The 24,807-nt window shown below is 45.4% G+C and overlaps 1 protein-coding gene across 2 annotated transcripts in view; it reads left to right on the top strand.

The window, feature by feature from the left end:
* The first annotated feature begins 1,849 nt into the window (after window positions 1-1,849).
* Window positions 1,850-24,807, top strand: part of phf2 (PHD finger protein 2) — a 35,789-nt gene continuing 12,831 nt past the window's right edge. For both annotated transcript variants that reach the window (XM_080494576.1, XM_080494575.1), the window contains exons 1-7: window positions 1,850-2,353; window positions 15,476-15,561; window positions 15,647-15,761; window positions 17,285-17,445; window positions 19,132-19,273; window positions 19,378-19,564; window positions 22,302-22,464. In XM_080494576.1, the coding sequence (XP_080350702.1) occupies window positions 2,256-2,353; window positions 15,476-15,561; window positions 15,647-15,761; window positions 17,285-17,445; window positions 19,132-19,273; window positions 19,378-19,564; window positions 22,302-22,464 (952 nt within the window). In that variant the 5' untranslated portion in view covers window positions 1,850-2,255. The remainder of the gene's footprint in view (window positions 2,354-15,475; window positions 15,562-15,646; window positions 15,762-17,284; window positions 17,446-19,131; window positions 19,274-19,377; window positions 19,565-22,301; window positions 22,465-24,807) is intronic.

Genomic DNA, 24,807 nt, shown 5'->3' with positions numbered 1-24,807 from the left:
GTGAATAAGGAGTGAGAGGGTGAATAAAGGGCGTGAGGGTGACTACGGAGTGAGAGGGTGAATAAAGGGCGTGAGGGTGAATAAAGGGCGTGAGGGTAAAAAAGGAGTGAGAGGGTGAATAAAGGGTGTGAGGGTGAATGTAATGAGAGGAAAAATAAGGAGTGAGAGGGTGAATGTAGAGTGAGAGGGTAATTAAGGAGTGAGAGGGTGAATAAAGGGCGTGAGGGTGAATGTAGAGTGAGAGGGTAATTAAGGAGTGAGAGGGTGAATAAAGGGCGTGAGGATGAATAAAGGGCGTGAGGGTGAATGTAGAGTGAGAGGGTGAGCATAGAGTGAATGGTGAATAAAGGGTGTGAGGGGGAATGTAGAGTGAAATGGTGAATAAAGGGCGTGAGGGTTAATAAGGAGTGAGAGGGTGAATAAAGGGCGTGAGGGTAAATAAGGAGTGAGAGGGTGACTGTTGAGTGAAATGGTGAACCTAGAACGTTCGGGTGAATGTAGAGTGAGAGGGTAAATAAGGAGTGGGAGGGTGAATAAAGGGCGTGAGGGTGAATAAGGAGTGAGAGGGTGAATAAAGGGCGTGAGGGTGACTACGGAGTGAGAGGGTGAATAAAGGGCGTGAGGGTGAATAAAGGGCGTGAGGGTAAAAAAGGAGTGAGGGTGAATAAAGGGTGTGAGGGTGAATGTAATGAGAGGAAAAATAAGGAGTGAGAGGGTGAATGTAGAGTGAGAGGGTAATTAAGGAGTGAGAGGGTGAATAAAGGGCGTGAGGGTGAATGTAGAGTGAGAGGGTAATTAAGGAGTGAGAGGGTGAATAAAGGGCGTGAGGATGAATAAAGGGCGTGAGGGTGAATGTAGAGTGAGAGGGTGAGCATAGAGTGAATGGTGAATAAAGGGTGTGAGGGGGAATGTAGAGTGAAATGGTGAATAAAGGGCGTGAGGGTTAATAAGGAGTGAGAGGGTGAATAAAGGGCGTGAGGGTAAATAAGGAGTGAGAGGGTGACTGTTGAGTGAAATGGTGAACCTAGAACGTTCGGGTGAATGTAGAGTGAGAGGGTAAATAAGGAGTGGGAGGGTGAATAAAGGGCGCGAGGGTAAATAATGAGTGAGAGGGTGAATAAGGGGCGTGAGGGTGAATAAAGGGCGTGAGGGTGAATATGGAGTGAGAGGGTGAATAAAGGGCACGAGGGTGAATAAGGAGTGCGAGGGTGAATAAAGGGCGTGAGGGTGAATAAGGAGTGAGAGGGTAACTAAGGAGTGAAATGGTGAATAAAGGGCGTGAGGGTAAATAAGGAGTGAAATGGTGAATAAAGGGCGTGAGGGTGAATAAAGGGTGTGAGGGTGAATAAGGAGTGAGAGGGTAACTAAGGAGTGAAATGGTGAATAAAGGGCGTGAGGGTAAATAAGGAGTGAAATGGTGAATAAAGGGCGTGAGGGTGAATAAGGAGTGAGAGGGTAACTAAGGAGTGAAATGGTGAATAAAGGGCGTGAGGGTAAATAAGGAGTCAAATGGTGAATAAAGGGCGTGAGGGTGAATAAAGGGTGTGAGGGTAAATAAGGAGTCAGAGGGTGAATAAAGGGTGGGAGGGTAAATAAGGAGTCAGAGGGTGAATAAAGGGTGTGAGGGTGAATAAGGAGTGAAATGGTGAATAAAGGGCGTGAGGGTAAATAAGGAGTGAAATGGTGAATAAAGGGCGTGAGGGTGAATAAGGAGTCAGAGGGTGACTGTTGAGTGAAATGGTGAACCTAGAACGTTCGGGTGAATGTAGAGTGAGAGGGTGAATCAGGAGTGTGAGGCTTTAATGAGAGGTTATATAAGAGCTGCTGGCGGCTCGGCGGTAAACACTGAGATATTTAAATGTTCTGCTGTGCGGAGATCCGGAGCCTCGCTAACTTTCCTCCCTGCCCCTGCTCTCTCTCCCCGGACTCCACGCCGCGGTCCCGGCTGCAGCGGCCAGGCTCGCCGGGCTCCGCGCAGTCACCAGGGGGCACGCACACAGCCTTCCCGGCGGTGTGAAGAGGAATGCGCTGAGGGAAGCCTCGCTCCGGCTCCTGCTCCGGCTCCAGCCGCTCCATCCTGCCTGCCCGCCCGCCGCGGACTGATGGAGCGCTGCGCTGCTTAGCTTCATGAGTCCGGCGGGACTGCCCCTGGCGTTTTTTCCTGGGGAACATCATATTGGATCATATTGTTTGCAGGACGCGGTTCCTCCTGCAGCCCCCCCTCCGCTCCATCCCGGCGTAGCTGTGAAGTGAACATGGCGACTGTACCAGTATATTGCATCTGCAGACTACCGTACGACGTGACCCAGTTTATGATCGAGTGCGACGCCTGCAAGGACTGGTTCCACGGCAGGTAAGTGTCGGGCCGGGCCGGGCCGGGCCGGGCTCCGCGGCTCTGCCTGTGTGTGGCAGGGTTTTCGCAGTTGTGCGGAGGAGGGGGGGGGGGAAACAAACAAAAATGGCGAGGTCTCGGCTGCGTTTGACAGCTTTGTGGCTCTCGGATCGCCCGTCTACATCTGAGGAGAGGCCGGAGAAGAAGAAGGCGGAGTTTGAGGGAGCTCGCAGCGGGCTTCGCGCTCCGTTTTGTCGCGATTAAAACACATTTTATTCCCGGTTATGGAACATACGGGGGCTTCGCGGGACCATTGCGCCGTGTGTTAGTGTCGTTTAATGGCTGTTAAAACATCCCCGCATAGCTCCCCGGACCGCGGCGCGTCCTTCCTCGGAGCTGCGGGGGCAAAGCCTCGGCTCACGCTGCTTGCCTCGGCCGCGTTCCAGCCGCCCGCCGCCCGGGCGGAGAGCCTCCCCGCTCGGAGCGGCTCTCGCGGGCTTCTTCCAGGCGGCGGTCCGCGCTCTCTGCGCGGTCGGAAATCACGACGGCAGCCCGGGGAGCCGCCGTCCCGCCGGACGACTGGCTGCCGCTGACAATGACCCGTGCTGGCGGTGCCTGAAGCCGCAGCGGAGACACAAAGAGGCGGGTCGTGGAGGACCGGAGCCCGGTTTATTGAGCCGTTTCTGGGGTGGTTTGTCGGTGCTTGAGCGGGGACGGTGGACCCGCCGCCGCTCATCACTTTCCCTCCGCACATCAGCGCTCATGATCCCGCTTGCGTCGCGGTATATACCCCCCCCCCCCCCCCCACACACACACACACACACACAGCTCCCCGCTGCCCCAGCGTCCCCCCGGTAGCTCGGCCCTCGGCCCCGGTACGTCGGCCGTGGTTCGTGCTTGGTGCTACTCGCCGTCCGTCCCGGCGCTTCTCGGGCGACCGAGCCGTGTCTCCGGAGCGGCGGAGAGTATTTACGCGCCTGAACGTTAACCCTTTCAGGGTGTCTGTCTGCCCCCTCCCTCCCTCCCTCCCTCCTCCCGCCCTCCTCCTCCCCCGCCTCCGCCTTCCTCCCCCGGCTCTCCCGGGCTGTCTGTGGCCCTGTCCGGGGATAAACCGTGACCCCCGGCCGCCAGCAGCCGGTCTGTCGAGGTGCTCTGCGGGGTCTGGGCCGCATTCAAACCCGGATATGATGCGACTTTTGTCGAAGGAGCGTCCTGGTGTGACCGGAGGTGGAGGACCTCGCCGTGGGTCCTCCTGGACCCCCTGAACCACGGTCCTCTCCCTCTTCTGATCAGCTGGGGTCGCTTCAACTCGTTTTCTCCTCGACTTGTGCGATTCCTGCTCTGTAATGTTGAAATAACGCAGTGAAACAGGATTCGGAGCTCCAGACGCACGTGTCAAACCAAACAGTTATAACAAAATCAGCCTTGTGTGTTTCGTGTCGAGTGTACTCACGGGACGTGTTTTCTGGACTTGATATTACATGACAATAATGGTCAATGCATGGTGGAACAGTGGTGAGCACCCCCACCTCACAATCAAAAGGTTGTGGGTTCAAATCCTCTGGAGTTGGTTCTCTCCTGGTGGGGTTCCAGGGTCCATCCAGAACCAGACAAGTCTGAGATCATCACTTCATGCACAGTCTCTTGTATCAGGACGGCAGATTCAATCAATATTTACTCCATCTTACAATTTTTATCGACTCTTTTGAAATCACTGCGTTTTATTACCACCGTGATTTATCAGCAGTACTTCATGAATACTTACTTAGTTTCTAATTCAGTCGGCGGTTACTGTTGGGAACCCAGGGAGAAAAACACATTTTGTTGTTCGATGTCTCTGTTGGAGAGAGAAAATAATGGTGAAGAGTCCAAAGCCCTCAAGCATAGAATTGTCTTTTCCGCTAAATAAAGTCCAGGATCTCAGTTGGTCCAGCCAACACATCATCTGCAGTACTTCCGGCTAAAGCTGGATGCAGGTCATGTGATCTGTCACAAAGCATTGTGGGATTGATCCACTGAGTGGGAGGATGTTCTGGGTGCAGATAAACAAAGTGATCTCTCAGTACTGGACACCAAGGTAAAGACACATGAACAGGCCTCATGTTTACAGCTCAAACTCACCCCGTTGTGTGGCTGCACCGCCAAAATAAACCTCGTAGCGCCACATTATGCAATAATGGTGCAATATGTAATCATGTAATACATTTTCCACTCATTATGTAATAGCGTTGCATTTTGGAATACAATTCTTGAACACATTTTCTATTAAACTTTGCTGCGTTTCATAACAACTTGTTACATATTACAACAAAAAGCAGATGTGCCAACGTGTCCTCTGGGTCATTGGTAATGCTAATTCATTTAGTTATTCATTCAAATTTTCAAACGAACTGTTTAAGATATTTTATGAGACCGATATAACTGAACTGTCTATCATTGCCTGTTAAAACAGGAGGGTCCCCGAGGTTTCCGATTCCATTTTTATTCAAATAATTCCTATCTATCTTAATTATTAATCATTATCGATAGTCAAACTGTCCAAAGTTTCATTACAAAAACAAGCAACAGCGCCCTCCGGTGGCCTGGCAGACTAACTACATTGCCAGTGTGTCTTCTGCAGTGTAAACGCAATACTTGTATATATATATATATATATATACATTAGTGCTGTCAATCGATTAAAAAAACAAAAACAAATTAATTGCATAATTTTCTGTAATTAATTGTGATTAATCACATTGTTTTTCTCCTGAAGACTGGAGCTTGTAATGGAAAACCACAGAATTACATTAATGTCGACTCAAGACACAGAGACTATATTTAAATTCAAAGACTATTTTTATAACGTCCCGTTAGCTTTTGGTGAAACTGTTTCTCTCCAAGATCAGCAAAATAATAAAAATGTTTATTAATAAAACATCTAACATAAGTCTGGGTTTAGTTAGAGTGCTGGTGCAACAGTTTGACAATTTGAATATTTGTAGAAACAAAGTTGTGAAATGATTACATGAACAAAGTGGCAATAATATACTGTAACACACACACACACACACACACACACACACACACACACACACACACACACACACACACACACACACACACACACACACACACACAGTATACAGGAGAGCCAGGTAAAGAGAGAAAGAGTATAAATGAATATTTTCCCTGCAGTCCTCCAGCTTCAGCAGTTTGGTGGCTCCTGGTCAGCCAACATGGCAACCTGCTGTTTTGCTGCAGAATGTCTTCTGTGGTCATACAATTCGGCTTTTCAAAGTAAAGCTAATGACTTTGACTTGCTCAATCAGCCATCAGGGAACTTTTAAAGTGAAACTTTCTGCCTTAATATTATTCCAGTGGGTATTGTGCTGCTCTGGAGCCACAGTGCTGCACCCAGAGACGCTGCTCATGCTGCTGCTGTAAGGGAGGTAAAGAAAAACAGGAAGTAAACAAAGCTATGACAATTATGTGAATTTCTTTTTTAATGAATTAAACATTTCAAATCAATTGATTAAATGAACCGTTATTTTTGACAGCACTAATATATATATTTATTTATCTATCTGGCCCCTCCCTTTTAAATAATTGTAGTTTTTTTTTCAATCAAGTAATTTTTTTATTAATATAACACCACAAAGTAAACAAACACAGAGCATGAACCAAGAAAAGGAAATGAGATGAAAAAAGGCAAGTAATAAATGAACTGGTAAATGCTTATATTAAGAGCAATACAGTCAATTACCGACCCACAAGTGTCAAACCTTTGCATTTCTACTGCTGGTAAATACTATATGTCGTGTGTATGTAATGAATCAGTAGAAATTGATACACATACATTCCATGTATTCAGTAAAAGGAGTAACTTCCTGAAATCTGTTTTATCTGGAAGTCCGACACAAATCACTTTTTCCCATTCCAATTTAAAGTATAAAGCGAGTGGAGGCCGATTGTTTTTTTTTTTTTTTTTTTAAGAATTCAAAGAAATACTTGGACAGCCTTTGTAAAGGTTTTGCTGACGGGATGTTTTCACACCACATCTGGAGACGTGGTGGATTAAAAAAAAAAAATTAGTATTGGGTTTCGTAGGGTTTATTTGAGCATGTGACTTTCCTCACATTTAAGGTTTATTTTTTTCAACCACGTTTCATCCAGGCGGGTGTCGAAGTTCTCACTCCGAAGAGTTTTCATTTTCATTTTAGTTTTGAAAAACATGTTTTTATACAAGTAACTTACAAATGTTTGACATGATTTCCAATAAATTGAACTTCCGAGCATTTTCACGTGATGGACTAGACAGAATATAGTTTCTACTTTGTAAATAACAACAAGCGTGTCTGTTAGAGACCATATTCAGTGTTGAGTTGGGAGAAGGACTTTAGGTTCTGGCCTGAAAATAGATCATGAATCTTTGTTACATCGCGTCATATTTTAAAGCCTCACTGCAGGAGACGGGAGCCAGAAAGGAACGTTGTTCTATAATTCCAAAATGTCTTTGTACTTCCAAGTTTTAAGAGTATTTTGAGGCCGTTTATTAGAGAAATCTTCTTTACAAGCAGGAGAGCTGAGGGTGTTTATTGCCTCAGATCCAAGTGAGGAGATGCACCATCACTTCTGATCCCTTCCAAGACGGATTTCATTTGAGCAGCCCAGAAATAGTATTTAGTATTTGGCAACGCTTCGCCTCATTTATCCACTGGTAACTGGAATGGTGCCAGTTTCAATCGTGGACGTGGACCTGGCCAGAGAAATGCTCTGATCAGGTGACGTACTGACCTGGGGAACGTTTGTGGAACCCGTTGGGTGGGAACTGCATCGATAGAAGAATCCTGGCAATATATTCATTTTGACGACAACCACTCTGGAAAAAAAAGTCATGACAAAGGGGTCTTTGTAAATCTTTTGTCATTTTTTTTTTCACAGCTGAAATCAGATTAATTTCTCCTCACTCATCAATTCTGGTGAAGTGTAAAAAAAGAAAACAGGTTTTCAAATCTGTGAGCCGAAAACCTGAAAGGCATTGATTTTGTGATTTTGTGTGGCCAGAGGTTTCTCACTGTCTCCAGATAGATCTCCAAATCCATAAATGATATTGATCAGTGCTGCTGATCACTGGATCTTGATGTCACTTCGGGGGTCGAGTACAACAATTTCACCCAATCTGCACAATCTAGACCAAAAGAGAATTCCTTTAAAGTTTGAAACAAATAAGGCCCTTCGATGTTGTCTCATGCTTTCTCAGCCTCTTAATGTTACAATCAAAGCATTGGATCATTTAAGGTAACACACTGTCATATATTTAGTAATCTCATATTTGAATAAGAGTTTCTATTAGCCACAAATCCTGTTTGATCATATCATGATTTTTAGTACAATATTTTTTATTGAAGGCAGTTTTGCTAAATTGCTACCATCTGTGGTTTGAATGCTCATGGAGGCAGGATTATTTGGCTCCTTGTTTTGTTTGATATTACTTTAATAAATGCCTGTGAAAGAGACGGAGGGAGTTTTGTTTGACAGAGGAGCCATGTCTGTACATAATTAGCACAACGCTTCTTGTAGAGTTTGACATATTTGTGAAGGCAGGCCATCAGGCCCTGCACTTCATCCACTTCACATAGTTTAGGGGGTTTAATGGTTAAAAAAAGCAAGGCACTATTTGTCTGAGTCCCTGTTACAGTAGATGAGTAACATCCAGAGCTTCCCATGCTTGTCTTTAATTTGTATTATTTCTCTGAGTCTTTTTTTATCCATGTGATTAGAAAGATATTTCCAGGTCCTATTGGCCTGTTCATGTACTTTATGTTTTTGCTTAACAGTGTTTTTTTTTTTCTGCATTTTGATTCACGATTACCTTGAGTGCCGTTCTTCTACTTAATACGTGGGCCCAGTTTGCTTCATTACATTTTGTTTATGTTGGAATTTGGCTTCTTGCAGCTCGACTTCCAGATGTTTCTGCTCACTCAACTTCTTCCTTTCAATAGAGCAATACGCAATAATTAATCCTCTCAGATGGGCCTTAGTTGTTTCCCATAGAATTGAAGGATTTGTGTAATCATTGTCATTTTCTGCTATGAAGAGCAGAACTAAATTCTGGGTCTGGTAATGTGGACCAGTGTGAGTCATTTTAGTGTTAATGTCCACATGCTCACATTTTAAATGGCTCCACTACAATAAAAACGTTGTGTGTATCTACTCAGTAGGATGTTAACAGAGGAGCAGTTCAAACAACATTTTTTAGGGGTTTAAATTACTACGTGTAAGTTGTCCTTAAATTGGGACAAAACAAACTATATGATTTTCAGTAATCACAGCAAAATTGATCATGTGAAACTCACAATTGATTGAGTTAGCATAAAAAGAGTCAAGGAAGTTAAGTTTCTAGGTGTTGTAGACGAAAAATTTAATTGGAAAGCTCATATTGATTATGTAAAAAGAAAAATCAGCAAAAGTATCGGCATTTTATATAAAGTTAGAGATTTGTTTGATTGTAGCCTGTTGAATCTGCTTTATTCCTCAATGATTCTCCCATATTTCAGTTATTGTGCTGAAGTCTGGGGTCATACTTCTACCAGGACCACTAATACTTCTACCAGGACCACTAATACTTCTACCAGGACCACTAATACTTCTACCAGGACCACTAATACTTCTAGCAGGACCACTAATACTTCTACCAGGACCACTAAGCCCTTAGTCCTGTTACAAAAAAGAGCAATTAGAATCATCATAAGAAAGGTTATAGAGAACACACCGATCCTTTATTTATTGAAAATAAACTTCTTAAAGTAAAGGACCTTGTCGACTTAAAAATGTTGATTATTATGTGGAAAGCAAAAAAAAAAAAATTGCCAAACGATGTTCAAAGTAATTTTGTTGCACAAACCGTTTGCCAGAGGAGAAAACATAATTTTCAGGACAATGTCTGCACGTCGCTGAAACATAAATGCCCATCGGTGTATGGAGTAAAACTGTGGAGCTCTTTCAGTGTGGATTTTATATGTTGTTCAAGTGTTTACAAATTTAAGAAAATGTACAAAGAGAAAATTCTGAGAGACTATGAAAAGAATTGAAAAAAACTTGAGTGTAACTGTTGAACTGTGAGACTAAAGGAGGCTGTTGTTGTGATGTTGTGTGACCTGGTGAGTCGGGGGAACGATGGGGAATCGAATTGATTTGGTTTTGTTGTAAAGTGCTAATAGGAACAGAAAACACAAGATTAATCTTCTCTCTGTTCCTTTTTGTTCATGTATGGATGACAAATTATATAAATATATATATATATGTTTTGAAATGGCATGACATAACATGAACAAATAAATAAATAAATAAACGTGAAGTAGCTCCCGAATGAATTAATAGTTTTTCTATTTGACAGCCTACGTGAATTTTAAGTACAAAGTTAGGTGCAATCATAGCAAAACCTACCTTTCCACTGTGAAAGTAGTTTTTATATGTCATGTTTTTTCAGCTGCTTCGAGTCGCCTGCCATTTGTTGTTTCTCCCCGTCTGCTGACGTCTTCAGTTAAATGTGAAGTCAGTGGAGGAACGATTTCAAACTGATGTGTTGACTTGACTGTTCTCCTTTGCTGCTGCAGCGCTGGGAATTTTACTGTGAAAGAACTGGGTTTTCAGTCTGGTACTATTACTGTGAAACGACTTGACTGAGTTTTCAGTCTGTTGCCATAACGACCAGTGGAATCGGGGTGCCATTGATGGGGGCTTTTCATTCTGGTTGGTCAGGAGCGTAACTCAAAGCTCACATACTCAGAGTTGATTGAACTAATTCAGATCAGGTGTTCTGGAACCAGAAACTCGGAGTGATTCAACTCAGAGACTGTAAAGTTTGTTCAACTCGATTCCTGGAAAACTCCCCTGAAGCCTGTTTGGCCTTTTTCACCTTGTTGCTGTTTTGCTCTCCAGGACACGAGACCTAAAACTCCAACTGGTAAAATCATAATCGTTTCATAAGCCCTTCCCAAACAGGACGTAGCATCAGGAAGGAGGTCTGGCCTCCAAATGTTTAAGATCAGTATTAGTATCTGACAGAGGTCCGACTACGTCCCAGAAGAATCTCGGTTTTAAACCGTTTTGGAGTGACGAGGTTTTGTGACGGAGTTGATTTGGCTCCAGAAAGAGTCTGATGTTATGGCTGATCAGTGTCACTTCAACTGTTTGATACCGCTGCTGCTTTTCTGGAACAGATTTGAGTTCTAATTCTAGATTTGATTGTCCTGCTTCCGGTTTAACCCATGTGTGGAAACTCTGCAGCTTCATACTGGAACTTGTAGAAAGTGACCCTGGGCTGGAGGATCGTCACTCTAGTTCACCTTTACACACTCATCCATGCTCACATGAGGACGTGTTGTGCCATACTTTTTAATATACAGTGTTTACACATTGATCCAAGATTCAGTATTGATCTGGCTCCTGGCTTTGAATCTTACAAATGGACCTCGGCAGGAAAGGTTTTCAAACGACACTCAGTAGACGTGTGTCCACGGGGGTCTGGGAGGCTCGATAAGCTTTCCTACTGCGTCGTCTCCTTCTCGTCCTGGACAGCAGTTCATCCAGGAAATGAAGAGTTCCTTAAGTTTCACATTCTTTGACAACAATCACACCAGTTCCTGCTATTTGATTTGGCTTAAATGCTGGCAGATACTCTGGATACAGACATTTTATTAGGCTCTGACCTATTGAATCGGCTGATCGTAGCCATTAGATAATAATCAATAGTCGACCAACAGTTAGCCGATCGATGCTGATGTTAACCAGAGCTGATGTGAAACACGTAGTCCCGACGTTTCACTGTCTCTTGGCCTGCCTGCTCGCACCGTGAACACCTCCAGTTGGCAGACAGACACAACACAGCGATGTACGACGACGACGTAGGAGTTGAAAAGGAGGAACTGCTGATTTCACCCAGTTCCAGAACGACAAATTCATTTCCTTAACCTCCAGAGCCGCGTGACTCCAGGAGGCAACGTGTCCTTCAACACAGAGACACATATTGAATACAGGACAGGCTTCCTTTATATTAATGATGGGTATTCTACCCCAGCTAGCTTAGCTTTGCAGAGCCGTAACAGTTTCACAAGAAAACTCTTATTCGGGATTTTCTGTTTGAAGTTTTACTCAAGAAGCTCAGCAAAGAAATTGCCATTACTCTATCATTTGAGATTGTAATTCAATACATTCAACATGTTACAATCTACCGATGAACCAAGAATGATATATATAACACATTCAAGAGCCTGGTGCAGCTTCCTGAGGAAGGACAGGGTCTGGACCAATACGGCGAGCTGCACACTGAGCACCTGTCTTCATGAAGACCAGGGAGCTGGACGGAAACACGTCTGGTCCCAATTTATGTAATACAGTTCGAAAAGAGACCGTTATTCCCTCACACCGGATGTGTGGACGTCGGTGAACACGACACGATTCACATCGCTGACTGATCACACCGTTACACCCGAGTGGAAACTTGAACCTCGATGCCTCAGATGGACAAGTTGTTTTCCCGAGAGCTGTTCAGTGGATAATCCAGCTGCTGTCACGACTGGCAGCTCGCTGAGAATCAACTTTTACAAATGGAAGAGCAGCACCAGAGGCCAAAAGCGGAGCGTCCTCGGACTCTGACGTGATATTGTCGAGCCGTTTTCACCCAGCTGGAGAGTTGAACTGCAGTAAAAGCTGAAGCGGGACGATCAGACCATCTGATCACGGTCAGACCACATCAGTTTGTACGGACGAACAGCCGGAAAGCCAGACTCTTGAATTCCTCTACGTGCAACTCAGTCCATGTACACCCACCTTCATGTGCACCGCAATGCTGATTTATTTATTTATATATACTTTGGGTCTTTGCTCTGCTGAAACTACCGTTATATTATTTGGCCCTACTGAAGCTTATATCAGGTGTCAGGGTGTAGTATGGATGCAGTCATGTGTAACCCACGCAGTGCAGAAAGTATGGCGGGGCCGTGAGGATGCAGCTCTGAGGAGTGATCCTGGTGTCCAGGATGAGATTAAAGGCGACGTGGTCTCTAATCCTCATGTTTTGAGGTACGGCAAGGCAAGGCGAGTTTATTTATAGAGTACTACTGAAAAACGCATGGCAATTCACAGTGCATTACAAATAAATGAAAGAAATGCATCAAAGCTTTAAAAGAAATGAAAATAAATGTTGTACATTAAAACAAATAATGAAGAATTTTAGGAATCTTGAGGTCTTTTGCTGAGGACGTCTCATATCCAGGAGCACAGGGATCTGCCAAGCCCGGCTTTGTCAGTACATATTGAGTACATACTACATACTACAATTATTTGAAAAAAATAATAATTTGAGTTCTGCTCAGTGGCAGAGGGATGAAAACTGGGTGGAGGGCCACCAGCACCACCTCAGACCAGTGGTGGATTTTGCTATACAATTACCCCCATCCCAGATACGTTCTCGTTGGGGGAGTATATATATATATATATAAACCTGCATGATGATAAACTCTTTGTACATCAAAGACATTACCTTTAGGTTCATATGGAACCCAATTTAGCTCTAAAAGCATGAATGGTATACTTTAAAACACTCACAACAGTAAGTATATATATATATATATATATATATATATATATATATATATATATATATATATATATATATATATTATGACAGAACCCTCTTTCTGGAACCCCCCAGATCTTCTCAGAGAAGGCATCTTGTTGGAGCATTTCTGATGATCAACCGATTTTGCTTTTGTCAGTTCCTCCATCTTGGTATTTGGATTTTAACTCCATAAAGAGCTGAAATTTCGTAAGAGGGTGACTGCAGCTTGACAGACGGTTTTCCAGTTGGAAATGTAGCAGGTTGGTCGGTAGATGTATTTCTACGTCAACATCAGGGTCCACTAACTCAACAGTTTCCTTCTTTGGGCAAATGTGTCCGGATAAGAAGCTTTAACCGGTTGGTGTGTTCCAACTGCGTTGCTGGTCTGCAGGATCGTGGGCTGTGCTGACAGAGTGCCGTTGCTCAGGTTGTGTTGATTTCCTGATGCGTGGGAATCTGTTGGTTCCATACACATTCACCCTTCTGTTTGTGTTATGGATGTAGCCCAGTACAATCCAGCTGTCAGCGTAGAGCAGGGGTGTCAAACATGAGGCCCGGGGGCCAGAACCGGCCCACCAGACGATCTAATCCGGTCCGCCATGGGATTTTTGAAGTGGGAAGTATAAATATGAAAACTGACAGAGGCTGATCTAAAAACACTCGATTGGCAAAAACGATATTCAAAACCGCCCTTGGTCAGAATTTGACCCCCGACATTAATGCATCTGTGGAGGTCACATGACGCAACGCCTTTCACAATAAAACAATGAGTCCAACTTATGTGAAGTGATACTTTAGACATGTAAACTCAAAACAATTTCCAGGTGGTGACAAATTGTTTTAATCCTGAATAAAAATATATCCAGATACAGGTGACTGAGGGTTTTTTTGTGTTTTTTGTTTTTTTTACAAATGTAATAATATCTGATTTCCTTTAATATGTATATTTCAGAATAGACTGGCAAATTCTTGCAGTTATAAAAGAATCAAACGAAGGAAAGACTTTGACATTTGTCCATATCTGCAGTTTAATATGTTACGTTTGACTTGTTGGGCCTCCAGAGGTCAGATCAGGTTGATGTGGCCCCTCAACGGAAATCAGTTTGACGCCCGTGGCGTAGATTGTGACGTCGTTGCAATATCAGCCGCCTGTCTTGAGCCAGAGTTGGTCGCCACTGCAGAAGGAGAATATCCAAACACGTGAACCTTCATGCCGTATTTATTAAACATGGCGCCGTGCTAGTCGTCACTCGTTGCAGCAGCTCTGTTGTTCCTGTTTCCGACGTGTGTTTTGTTTTTTACCTGGCGGCAACACGTGTCCAGGAATTCTTATAGAGACTAAACCAACAGCCACTAAGTCAACAGACAGTGGACGCCCATTGTTTACACTCATGGACAGTTGTAAACTGTGTGTCGCGCAGGGAGGCTCAATGGCTCCAGACCCGATGTCCCCCATGAGCTGAGGAGGAGGACAAGCTGCCCCCCGGGGGCCCTGTGCCAGGATAAACTAAAGCACTTGAAGCCCAGCTCTAAGCCCGCCCACCCATCATCAGCGGGAACGGGACATCTACCTTGAACAAGACGGATGAGCTAAGGATGCTAACAGGGCATCAAAGGGAGGAACTGGAACGTAGCCTGATACTGACTAATAGACCGAATAGATCAATCCAACAGATTCCAACATTGCTTCTCAGGACAGACAAGACACGGTACAGTGGGAAGAGGAAATGATAGATGGTGTAACTCTGGGAACGTCACTATCAAGGAACAAGTGTGTAGTGGAGACGTTCCGTGAGTGGCTGTGGGGGAGTCAGTGTCCCTGAGAAAGGGAGGGGGGAGGACTTGATGCAAGGTGCTGCAGTGTTTCATGGCCCACCTGCGGTGAGATGCTCAGGCGCAAATGCAGATAATCTGAGGTCTGCTGAGATCCCAACACCTTTTTGCAAATGTTAGTTCAGTGCAGTGCAGAGTTGACTCCAGTACTCCTTCACAGAAAGTTTACTGCAGTACTGTTCCAGGGGGTTTTCTCCATTACTCAAGTGAGGCTGTAGTAAATCACTAGTGAGTCACTGTCGTGAAGTGTTGTATTGCGTCACTGTAGTGAATCCCTGGACTTAACCACTGAAGTGGTCCAGTGAGTCACTAGTATATCAATTCCGTATTTGCACTTGTGGAATTTTCCCAGAGTTGTGCCTGTGATGGCTGTTCTAGTCTGCTGGGGTTCATCAGTCAGTGTAAAGTCTGATAAAGGTCATTCCCACCACTGCATGCATCTTCATCAGTGTTTTAATCCTTTAAAAAAAGTTTGCAACCTCTTTACTGCCATCTAGTGTTCAATACACTCATGCAGCAACGAGTCACAGATCCACAACCTTGTCTCCTTGCTGGACCCTCACACTTTGTGTGTGTGTGTGTGTGTGTGTGTGTGTGTGTGTGTGTGTGTGTGTGTGTGTGTGTGTGTGTGTGTGTGTGTGTGTGTGTGTGTGTGTGTGTGTGTGTGTGTGTGTGTGTGTGTGTGTGTGTGTGTGTGTGTGTTGCAGCTGTGTGGAGGTGGATGAAGATGACGCTCCAGACATCGATATCTATCACTGTCCTAACTGTGAGAAGACCCACGGCAAATCCACCAGTGAGTAGTGTGTGTGTGTGTGTGTGTGTGTGTTGTGTACGTGTTGACATATGTGTTGATGTGTGTGTCGACATGTGCTTCGCAGTGAAAAAGAAAAAGAACTGGAGTAAACACGATACGGGCCAAAGCACGGACATCAAGGCTGTGCAGAACGGCAGCCAGGTGTTCATCAAGGAGCTGCGCAGCAGGACGTTTCCCAGGTAACACACACACACACACACACACACACACACACACACACACACACACACACACACACACACACACACACACACACCAGGGCATAATCAGCGGTAGTATTACAGCTGTGACTGGTACTACTTTATTAAAACAACTACATATGGAGTGCTGCACTTCCTCCGTCACTACTGTGTTCACTACCTTACTGATGCCAGTGTTACTTCTATTAGCAGTGACGCAGTGGTCAGTGGTCAGTGGTCAGTGCTTGTGGGGGTTTGCATGTTCTCCCGTGGGTGCAAGGGTTTCTCTGTGACAGATTGACGACCTGTCCAGGTGAACCTGTCCTCGTCCACAAACCTCCACCAGTAAACCTCCATCAGTAAACCTCCATCAGTAAACCTCCACCAGTAAGCTTCCACCAGTAAACCTCCATCAGTAAACCTCCATCAGTAAACCTCCACCAGTAAACTTCCATCAGTAAACCTCCACCAGTCAACCTCCATCAGTAAACCTCCATCAGTAAACCTCCACCAGTCAACCTCCATCAGTAAACCTCCATCAGTAAACCTCCACCAGTAAACTTCCATCAATAAACCTCCACCAGTCAACCTCCATCAGTAAACCTCCATCAGTAAACCTCCATCAGTAAACCTCCACCAGTCAACCTCCATCAGTAAACCTCCATCAGTAAACCTCCACCAGTAAACCTCCATCAGTAAACCTCCACCAGTCAACCTCCATCAGTAAACCTCCATCAGTAAACCTCCACCAGTAAACCTCCACCAGTAAACCTCCATCAGTACACCTCCATCAGTACACCTCCATCAGTAAACCTCCACCAGTAAACTTCCATCAGTAAACCTCCACCAGTCAACCTCCATCAGTAAACCTCCATCAGTAAACCTCCACCAGTCAACCTCCATCAGTAAACCTCCATCAGTAAACCTCCACCAGTAAACCTCCATCAGTAAACCTCCATCAGTACACCTCCATCAGCTGGACTAGAAAGTAGTCCAGGGTCCTGGAGCCACTTCACTGTGGCTTCATTAGATAGACACCGTCACAGTAGAGACTGAGTCAGCCTCCCCACTCAACCTGGGAGCCGCCTCCTCATGGGAGGAGCCTGTGAGCACCTTCATTCTACTGGTAGAGAACCTAGGAACCTCCAGGGGGCAGCACTCTGAGAGCCAAGTGTTGTGTAGAGAACCTGGGAACCTCCAGGTGTAACTTCAGTCTGAGCTCAAGAGTCATTAACGGGAAGGAAGTGGAACCTGTCTGATGAATGGGACTGATCCAGTTTAGTGCTGAACCTTTCATCCTGATGAAAATGTTCCAGGGTTTGTTTTCAATGTTCTGATCAATAGTATCAATGCAGCACTGAGATCTACCAGAACCAGAACAGAGACCTTTTTATAGATTAACTCACTTTCTCTCCAGGCTGTTTGGAATACATCTGATTGGATGAGATGCCCCCAGTAGGGGGCAGTGTTGCTCCTCCCCCAGGAGGTGGCGGTGTTGTGTAAGTGGCTGTGTGTCCCCTCAGTGCGGAGGACGTGTTGGTGAAGCTGGCCGGCTCCCAGCTCAGCATGGACTACCTGGAGGAGAAGGGCTTCAACGAGCCCATCCTGGTGCAGAAGAAGGACGGTCTGGGAGCGTCCATGCCCGCTCCCACCTTCTACATCAGCGACGTGGAGAACTACGTCGGTGAGCAGCTCCCACTTCTTGCCACTTCTACACCTACATGAACCGAGTGCTCTTCAGCATCCACACATTTCTGTTCATCAGAGAGGATTTTACAGTCAGTCCATAGTTCACTATCTTCAACAGCCCTCCAGCATCTCATGTCCATCATTCACTACATTAAAGAAACACACTCTTGTTCAATTAAAAAAACAAGTCAACTCCACCAGGAGGCCACCGGGAGGCAGCATTGTAACATCATGAAAGAACCAGAGCCATTCCCTCCTCTGAAGAAGAAGAAGTGCGGGGGTGGGGCAGGGCAGGGTAGGGTGGGAGGGTACAGTACAGCAACTCACACCCAGACCTCACTCTGTTCCACCGCAGACAGTACGGTATTATGTAGGTGGGGTTCTGAACAATGTGGGAATGTGTCTGGAAAACAACATGGAAGCAGCTGCCGGCTCCGCTGGAGCACAAGCCTGGAGCCTCCTTCTCCGTAACGCAGCTTAGACTTCCTCATTGTGAGCAGCAGCTCCTGCTGAATCTCCTCCTCTCCTGGTACTGAGAGGAGCGTCTGCACCTCGTTGAAGCTCTGCTGTGTTGTGGAGCGCCGACACTTCAGTAAACCCAGTCAAGAGTAGTTACGGTCTTTTTCCGTACCGAGCAACTCCATGTGGTTGGAGTTCGCTCGTACTGACGTCGAGCCATGGAGTGCAGGGTTTGCTTCGTGGTCGTCTCCAACCCTTGGGTCAAACTGGAGAGTGGCTCTCGTCGGATGGTCAGGAGGACAAGGCGCAGGACGTGGCCCAACCAGCGGGTGCGAGGTTGTGCAGCCAGGCAGGGCGCTCTGGGCCGGCACATGTGGGCTCTGACCACTTCTTAGGAAACCCGCTGGGGCCACCTGGTGTTCTCCATGGTTCTGAGAGCCCTGCTGTCAAAGCCATCGATTGTTGTAGCCAGAGTCTTGTTTAAGGCCCAAGTCTCCGGGCCATGAAGCAGGATGGAGAGTACTGCAGAGTTGTAAATCCAGAGCTTCGTCTTACCGGAGATGGTCTGGTGCCGCCAGAGTGGTTTCCAGAGAGACTGCAGAGCCGATGCAGCCGAGGCTCTTCTGCGGATAATCTCTGGTTTTAGGTCCCCGTTGTCTGTCCCTATGGACCCCAGACACACAAATTTCTTGACAGGCTCCCTCTCTCTGGGTCTGGCCCTTGCTCATTCCAGTGACCCTGGAGGGCGATACCGTCGGGAGCTTGCTCCCGGTAGGGTCCCCCTCGGCGGGCTGGTCTCCAGGGTAGGTTCCAGACAAACTAAGGCCCCAGCCTGTCGGTACGCTGTGAGGAGGCAGCCCCACCAACCCACTATCCTGCGGAGGGCCAACAACCCACCCAGGAGAATCCTTTCATTGTTACGAAACTTACCGGAGAAAGAAACCGGACTGCCCAACACGGTAACGGACCCCATTTAAGTATACGCACATATTGCATATCAATAAGTTCTTTCCCCACCTCATTTCCTTTGTGACCGATTACAAATATGAAGTAGATTCCAGGCTTTTGTATGTTAAGAGGGTTTTTGTATGTTTATACTGGAACACTGCATGAAACTAGTTGTGTCTATGTGAGCTGTGCAGGTTATAAAGCCTGTTTGCTGACCAGAGCAGCTTGTCATGCGGGGGTTTTGTCCTGAGCCTCATGCCGTGGTTGTTCTCAGGTCCAGACGTGGGCGTGGACGTGGTGGACGTCACCAAACAGACCGACAGCAAGATGAAGCTCAAAGAGTTTGTGGACTATTACTACAGCACAAACAGGAAGAAGGTGCTGAACGTCATCAACTTGGAGTTCTCCGACACCAGGTGACCTCGAGGAGCCCTGACGTGACGCCCGGGACAGACGGAGGCGGTCGGTCTAAAGTGTGTGTGTGTGTGTGTGTGTGTGTGTGTGTGTGTGTGTGTGGCAGGATGAACAGCATCGTGGAGAGTCCGCACATCGTGCGGCAGCTGTCGTGGGTAGAAAACTACTGGCCAGACGACGCCCTGCTGGGGAAGCCTAAAGTCACCAAGTACTGTCTGATCTGCGTCAAGGACAGCTACACCGACTTCCACATCGAGTGCGGCGGCGCCTCCGTCTGGTACCACATCCTCAAGGTGCGTCTCCCTCAAACTCCCCGTTCATTTCTGCGCCACCGCATACGGGCGTCTTGGGCCATGTTTCTGTACTCAGGAGTGACCCACATCCACATTTTACTACACGGTTAACAGTTTTAACATGATTCCTACACAGGCTGAGATCTGGGCTGGTTTTTATTGAGGACTCTGGGTTTGACCTTGTTTGGGCTTGAAACAGTCACACCTGACCGCCGTGCTCGGCGTGACGCTCTGGGGCCGAAAACACCCAGTCGGATCACGTTCACGTGGCAGGTCAAAAAAAAAAATGGGATCCCAGCAACAAATCAGAATTGAACGGAGCCTTTGAAACTGCGTCTCATATTCTACATTTTATCTTGTCTTTATTTGTGTTTGTCGGGAAAACTCCTTGCATAAACTTCAGGAGGATACAAAGAACAGAGAAATGACACAGAGCAGTTGAAAAGATTAAAAAAAGCACTCGATGGGGGGAAAACTGTCGTAGTCCTGAATTAAACCTGTGTTTAGGCAAAGCTCAGACCGCTGTTAAAATCCATAATCCTCTGGTTCTGTTTGACCCCAGTGTTGTTGGATAATGGTGAAAACGTCTTTTCTTCACAGCCCAGAGGAACAACACATCGTCTTTAACAAGAAACAGCATCACATAATCGTGTTTTTCTAACATCCTCCCCTGTTTGTGCTCATAAAGATGATTCAGTGATAAGGCCACGTGGTAAAAACGTTATTGTGTGAAGGATTTCTTCACTGCAAAGCAGCAGAGCTGAGGAAACTCTAAATATCACAGGTACACATGAAAACCATCAGACATCAGGGCTGCCAGCTCAAATGACCAGTAACTCAGAATAACACGAGACGACAGCCACTAGTGAAACACCAACTCTGTGGTATAACATGGGTTACATTGCAATGCAAATAAAAAGTGGGTCTCAGAACTGTTATTGGTCACAACAAGTTAGTGAAAATGGAAACATCAGTGTAGGGTGTGTACAGTCTTCTACTTCCTGTTCTCTCAGAGGCGTCGTCCTCCGGCGCTTCACAAGCGTTTTGACTTCAGTCATTGACTTTCCCTCCATGAATTCAAGGTAAAGCCACAGGTTGTTTCCACAGTCATCCCCAGTCCACCCGCCACATTGTCTTCTCACTCTAATGGTCTTCCTGTCCAGCTCCACGCCGTCACACTCATGGACGAGTTTTCTCCTTCGGCGTGTTCGTCGACAAATACTGCCCCAAAAATAATCCCTTAAAAATGTAGTTTAGCGGCGGAGGGAGCGGCAGGGCGGCCAAACCTTCCTCTCTCTCTGAAGGCGTCATGTGACCACATTATCAGCTTCTTAACAAACTGCAGGTTAAGAAAGATGATGTCACCATGTCCTCTTCTGGACTATGTCCTTTATGGATCAGTGACGACGATGATGATGATGGTGATGATGGTGATGGTGATGATGGTGATGGTGACGATGATGATGGTGACGGTGATGGTGATGATGATGATGATGGTGATGATGACGGTGATAATAACAGTGATGGTGATGATGACGGTGATAATAACAGTGATGGTGGTGATGGTGATGGTGATGATGATGACGGTGATAATAACAGTGATGATGATGATGATGACGGTGATAATAACAGTGATGGTGATGATGACAGTGATAATAACAGTGATGGTGATGATGACAGTGATAATAACAGTGGTGGTGATGATGACAGTGATAATAACAGTGATGGTGATGACGGTGATAATAACAGTGATGGTGATGACGGTGATAATAACAGTGGTGGTGATAATAACAGTGATGATGATGACGGTGATAATAACAGTGATGGTGATGATGACAGTGATAATAACAGTGATGGTCATGACAGTGATAATAACAGTGATGATGATGACGGTGATAATAACAGTGGTGGTGATGATGACGGTGATGATGATGATGGTGATGGTGACGATGATGATGGTGACGGTGATGGTGATGATGATGATGATGGTGATGATGACGGTGATAATAACAGTGATGGTGATGATGACGGTGATAATAACAGTGATGGTGATGATGATGATGACGGTGATAATAACAGTGATGGTGATGATGATGACGGTGATAATAACAGTGATGATGATGATGATGATGACGGTGATAATAACAGTGATGGTGATGATGACAGTGATAATAACAGTGGTGGTGATGATGACAGTGATAATAACAGTGATGGTGATGATGGTGATAATAACAGTGATGGTGATGACGGTGATAATAACAGTGGTGGTGATAATAACAGTGATGATGATGACGGTGATAATAACAGTGATGGTGATGATGACAGTGATAATAACAGTGATGGTCATGACAGTGATAATAACAGTGATGATGATGACGGTGATAATAACAGTGGTGGTGATGATGACGGTGATAATAACAGTGATGGTGATGACAGTGATAATAACAGTGATGGTGATGATGACAGTGATAATAACAGTGGTGGTGATGATGACGGTGATAATAACAGTGATGGTGATGATGATGGAGATGATGGTAATGATGATGACGATGACGGTGTCGATGATGATGGTGATGATGACGGTGATAATAACAGTGATGGTGATGATGGAGATGATGGAGATGATGATGATGACAGCGATGATGATGATGATGATGATGATGACGATGACAACGATGATAGTGATGGTGATGATGATGATGATGATGACGTTAACGATGAGGATGTCTGTTTGCAGGGGGAGAAGATCTTCTTCCTCATCAAGCCCACCTCGGCCAACCTGTCCCTGTACGAGCGCTGGAGGTCGTCGTCCAATCACAGCGAGATGTTCTTCGCAGACCAAGTGGACAAATGTTACAAGTGCACGCTGAAGCAAGGACAGACGCTCTTCATCCCCTCAGGTCCCACCAGAGACACGGCTCACAAAACATCATTACAACCAAAAACCAAACACAGTGGGAATCCAACATTGAACTGTTGATTTAAATCACAGTAAATTAATCGGGGGCTACATACAGTGGAATTTAAACTACTACAGCAGGGGAGGCCAACCAGTCAGACTCAAGATCAAAATGATGGTCGGACTACAAAGAGCCACATCAAACAAACGTGGCCTGACAAAATGACTCCTCCCACACACACACCAAGTAACATAAAGTGAAAATACATGCATAATGTATGATGTCTCCATATGGAATGATAAAAGTAAGACGACAACAAGACATTAACATTAACTAGAATAATTTCACCCTCAGCGACACTAATGTTCAGGGACCGTCTGTAAAACCGCTACAACACTGAAGACGAACCATGTGTCACGATCAGAACAAGTGTTGTAGTGTGATCAAGTGAAGCTGCAGTCATTCTGCTGACACAGTGAATACCACTGATGTTATTACCTATTTTTGTGTTATCAGTTTTTTTTGCAGCAGCAGCAGCAGCGGTTTGTAATTTGCAGACGGTCCCTACACTCTGGTCACAGCAGCTGCTCATAGAGAACAATGTTGTTTCTGCTGCTGTGAAGTTGTGAATGAATTGAGCTGAGAGCACATCTGATGGATACGAGGGCTCGTTTGTGTGTTGATGATGTTTCATTAGAGAGTTGTTGATGCTGGAACGTTCCGGAGCTGCTCTCAGCAGGTGTGTCTGGGTCTGAGCCACCCATTAACTCTTCACACACCTGCTCTGAAGATTCTGTACACTCCACAGCATTAACACACTCCACAGTGTTAACACACTCCACTGCATTAACACACTCCAGTGTGTTAACACACTCCACAGCGTTAACATACTCCACAGCGTTAACACACTTCAGTGCATTAACACACTCCACAGCATTAGCACACTCCAGTGTGTTAACACACTCCACAGCATTAACACACTCCACTGTGTTAACACTCCACAGCGTTAACACACTCAATAGCATTAACACACTCCACAGCATTAACACACTCCACTGAATTAACACACTCCACAGCATTAACACACTCCAGTGTGTTAACACACTCCACAGCGTTAACACACTCCACAGCGTTAACATACTCCACAGCGTTAACACACTTCAGTGCATTAACACGCTCCACAGCATTAGCACACTCCAGTGTGTTAACACACTCCACAGCATTAACACACTCCACTGTGTTAACACTCCACAGCGTTAACACACTCAATAGCATTAACACACTCCACAACATTAACACACTCCACTGCATTAACACACTCCACTGCATTAACACACTCCACAGAATTAACACACTCCACAGAATTAACACACTCCACTGCATTAACACACTCCACTGTGTTAACACTCCACAGCGTTAACACACTCAATAGCATTAACACACTCCACAACATTAACACACTCAATAGCATTAACACACTCCACTGCATTAAGACACTCCACAGAATTAACACACTCCACAGCATTAACACACTCCACTGCATTAACACACTCCACTACATTAACACACTCCACTGCATTAACACACTCCACAGCGTTAACACACTCAATAGCATTAACACACTCCACAGCATTAACACACTCCACTGCATTATCACACTCCACAGCGGTAACACACTCCACTGCATTAACACACTCCACAGCGTTAACACACTCCACAGCGTTAACACACTCCACAGCATTAACACACTCCACTACATTAACACACTCCACAGCGTTAACACACTCAATAGCATTAACACACTCCACAGCATTAACACACTCCACTGCATTATCACACTCCACAGCGGTAACACACTCCACTGCATTAACACACTCCACAGCGTTAACACACTCCACTGCATTAACACACTCCAGTGTGTTAACATCCTTTATTATTCTCTGGTCTTACCTTGTTTAATTGACTGTGAAGGTTTGAGGAAACACGTAGTATTGAGCTTTAATACCAGCGACGGTCTAAACAATATGAGGAACATGATCAAATACTGCAATTGAGAAAGAAACATCACTGCAAAACAATAGAAAGTTAAAATATGTTGGTGAGTTTAGGAGAGAACATGTCAATTTAATAAAAGAAAGAATGAAAATGTCCATGACGATATTGTTATTGTGACTTTTGTAGTCTGGTGGTGGGGAGGAGGGGGTTCTGGTTCTGGTTGTAGTGGAGGTTCTGGTGGAGGTTGAGGTTCTTGGTGTGGTTCTGGTTGAGGTAGAGATTGAGGTTCTGGTTGAGGTAGAAGTTCTTGTTGAGGTTGAGGTTCTGGTTGACATTGTAGTTCTGGTT

Source organism: Blennius ocellaris, assembly GCF_963422515.1.
Source record: "Blennius ocellaris genome assembly, chromosome: 4".
Lineage (NCBI taxonomy): Eukaryota > Metazoa > Chordata > Actinopteri > Blenniiformes > Blenniidae > Blennius > Blennius ocellaris.
The sequence above is the reverse complement of the archived record's forward strand: the minus strand, read 5'-3'. Positions and strand labels throughout refer to the sequence as shown.